This window comes from Apis dorsata, unplaced genomic scaffold (assembly GCF_000469605.1).
Source record: "Apis dorsata unplaced genomic scaffold, Apis dorsata 1.3 scaffold_1274, whole genome shotgun sequence".
NCBI lineage: Eukaryota > Metazoa > Arthropoda > Insecta > Hymenoptera > Apidae > Apis > Apis dorsata.
The window spans coordinates 1-3,888 of record NW_006264371.1 but is presented as its reverse complement, the minus strand read 5'-3'; the positions used below and the strand labels follow the sequence as shown (position 1 = coordinate 3,888).

The window sequence follows — 3,888 nt, the reverse complement described above, 5'->3', positions numbered from 1 at the left end:
AAAAAAAAAATCCTAAGTAAAATAAAAATAAAATTGAATTTAAACAAATTATTTACCATAAAAGGAGAACGTTTTGAAATATGCTATGAAAATTGTGCAAAATTTTTGTAATTATAATTTTTTGTGCTGTAAAAAAAATCACGTTAAAAAGTAAATTTATTATTGATTTTACTTTACTTTTAAGATCAAAATAATTATCAAAAAATTAAAAAATATTTATTGCTTAATTTTTTTTTCTACTTTGAAAATAATAGAATTGAAAAAACTTTTTATTTTATTTAATATCTTTCTCATAAGACGAAGTTTGATAAAAAAAAATGTTTTTTAAATATAGAAGAAAAATCTGCAAATAAAAATATATTTCCATAAAAAAAATATTAATTTTCAAATAATTTTGAAAATACTCAAAAAATTAAATAAGATAGATGTATTTCTTTCTTGTAATTTATAATCATTTTGCATTTAATATATTGAAAAAATACGTTATTTTCAATATATTTGAATATATATAATATATATAAATTTTTCAAATAATATTATATAATATAATATAATATAATATAATATCTAAATATTTTAGTATATTATTAAATATCTAAATGTTAATTATATAATATTTTATTTTAGACATTTTTTTGTGCTGGATTCTTAACTGGTGTAACAGAAGCAATCTTAATAAATCCATTTGAAGTAATTAAAGTGCAAATGCAATCTAATCGTAAACACATTAGTGATAGTCCATCAACTATTGCTGTAACTCGACATATTCTTTGCAAACAAGGTTTTGGACTAAATGGTCTTAATAAAGGTTTATCTGCTACAATAATGAGAAATGCGATTTTTAATTCTTTTTATTTTGGTATTTATAATTCTATCATTCCTTGGTTAAATAAAAAAAATGACTATACTTCAGAATTATTTCTTAAGGTATATTCTAATATATTATAATGAAATTTATGAAATTATAAAAACAGAAAATACATATATATAGGAAATCTTTAAAAATTATCTAATTTTAATTTTTAATTCTTTTTAAAATTTGCTTTAAAATTTTAAATATTTGAGAATGTATTTTATATGAAATTAATTTGATCTTAGATAAATATCTAATATTATTTTAATATTTTGATTGCTTTTTATACTGAAATATTATGCATTTAATTTTCTACATTTAATTAATTTTAATTTGAAATTTTTTACATTTATATGAATATATTTCTTCATATAATTATTTTTATATAAAAATATTAATATATTAATTAATATATTATATTGTTATAAAGATGCAAATTATAATATATATGATAATGATAATTTTAGAAAAATGAATTAAAAAGATATCTTTATATGATGCAAAATATTTCAATTTGGAAATAATTGGATTGTTCTTAGAATTAATTTAATAATAAGAAATATAAATTTATTGTAAATATAATAATAATATATTACAAGTAAAATATTGAATTAATAATAAGAAACCTATATTTATTGTAAATAAAATAATAATATATTATAAGTAAAATAATGAATTAATAATGATTATAATATCAAAAATACTATTAATGTAATAAACATAATGTATCTTTTTAGTTTACTGTAGGTTTTATATCTGGAACAGTGGCATCCTGTATGAATATACCATTTGATGTTGCTAAAAGTCGTATCCAAGGTCCACAGGAAAAAATTCAGTATAAGGGTACTTTGCAAACTATTTATTTAGTTTATCATAGAGAAGGGTAAGAAATTATTAATTTATATTTTTATACTTTTTTTAGAAAAAAAATAATTATTTTAATATTATTTTTAATATTGAATTTATTTTTTTATTATTATTCAATTATATAATATTCTTTTTTGAATTATTAATTTTTAATATTTTCAAATTTCATAATTACTGCAATTTTTTTTTAACATTGTTTTAATCTATACTATTCATTGTTAAATAAATATTACACAAATTACATAATGAAATTCTTTTTAATATTTATAGTTTGTGAATATCTTTATTTTAGATTTAGAGCTTTATATAAAGGATTGTTACCAAAAATCTTACGATTAGGACCAGGTGGTGCAATTATGCTTATAGTTTATGAAAAAATGAAAATATATTTAAATATGCAGTTTGGCAATTGAGTAAAATTTTAGATTAGTAGTCTGAATTGTGCATTTTTTACTAACATTGTTAAAATTGTTCAAGTAAATAATTCCTTATTATTAGCTTTTTAATATTATAATTGGAATTTATTTTTAGATTTAGCAGTAATAATAATGTTTAACAATTAATAATTCGTTATATAAATATATAAATAATTTAACAATATAAAATAAAGAATTATATCATACAAGAGATTAAATTTATCAGATTTTATATCAAATTTATATATAAATTTATATATAATTTATGTAAATATATATTTTTTTTATAAGAAAATTATAATAATTATATTTTCTATTAAAAATTTGAAATATTTATATAAAAAAAATTAAAATATATTGTAAAAAAAAAAAGAATAGATCTTCATTAATATCATTATTAATTTTGTCTATTTATAAAATAAATTTTTATTTGTTTCATAAATTAATAATTCAATGTTAAATATTAAACTTCAAGGATATTTTTTAATTATTTTGTTAATTAATTTAATATCATCTATTAATTTTTGTCATATGAAAATAAAATATTTCTCAGTAAAAAGAGTATTAAATTACTTATGTAAAGAATTATGAAATTTTTTTTTAATCTTCAAAATTTTTATAAAAATAATAATACAATATATATTAAGACAAAGAAAAATGATTTTTATTCATTTTTTTTATTACAATAAATCTTAATTTAAATGATTTTTATTTATTTTTTTTATTATAAGAAATCTTAATTTAACAAAAGTTTAAAATTGTATATAGAGAATTATATGTAACAAATTTTTTGACACATTTAACATATAACATTTTAAAATAAGAAATAATAAGATAATTAATGAAAATTTTTATTTAATCATCCAATATGGAATCCAACCACTTTTCTAAATCTAAAGATTTAGATGTATTAGATTTAGTTTTTATTTTTGAATCTATAATAAATTTGTATTTGTTATTAATGTATATATTAAAAAAATCACATAAAATATATTATTATAAATATCTACAAATGTATATATGTGTATATAATATACATACCAGTATTACAAGAAAAAGGTAAAGATTTTACAATCATTAAAGGATCATTTATAGGTTCTCGACATGATAATAAAAAATCTAATTCTTCAGTTGTATTTTCTAACGAATCTTGATTTTTGTTTTCATCTTTTGTAATATTTGTAACTATTTCTTCTATATTACTTAATATTTTGTTATATTTCTCTTTTCCTCGTTCAGCATTATTATAAATATCTGTTATCTGGTCATCCTAATAATATTAATATATAAATAATATTTCCTTTTTTCAAGAAATTAATATTGAACTGAATAATTTGATTTAATAATTAAAAAATAATTAAATTATTAAACTTACAGTAAAATATTTTGTATCAATATTAACATTGTTATTAAATGGAATTGCTTCTATTGCTGCAGATAATGTCTTTAGATCTATTGTAAAAAATTCAGAATATTTGGAAATATCAACAGTCCAATCTTTTTCTGATTGAAAAACAAAATGATCATTTTCTGAAATTGGTGCATTTGATAGAAATTCAAAATCCTTTGAGATATTTTCATCTATATCAATGATATCTTCAAAATATTGATTGTTTTTTTTAATTTCTGATTTTTCTTTTTTTTCCTTTTTTTCTTTTATGTTTTTATTTCTAATTTGATATTTGATTAATTTAATGAATGTAAAAAAAAATATATAAAATCATTATATATATATATATATATATATATATA

General features: G+C 15.9%; 1 protein-coding gene across 2 annotated transcripts in view; it reads left to right on the top strand.

Moving 5' to 3' along the window:
• LOC102680278 (mitochondrial 2-oxodicarboxylate carrier-like) overlaps positions 1-2,152 on the top strand; it is a 5,295-nt gene extending 3,143 nt beyond the window's left edge. For both annotated transcript variants that reach the window (XM_006625100.2, XM_006625101.2), the window contains 3 exons: positions 628-927; positions 1,591-1,736; positions 2,013-2,152. In XM_006625100.2, coding sequence (XP_006625163.1) covers positions 628-927; positions 1,591-1,736; positions 2,013-2,133 — 567 coding nt within the window. In that variant the 3' untranslated portion in view covers positions 2,134-2,152. The remainder of the gene's footprint in view (positions 1-627; positions 928-1,590; positions 1,737-2,012) is intronic.
• Positions 2,153-3,888: the final 1,736 nt, after the last annotated feature.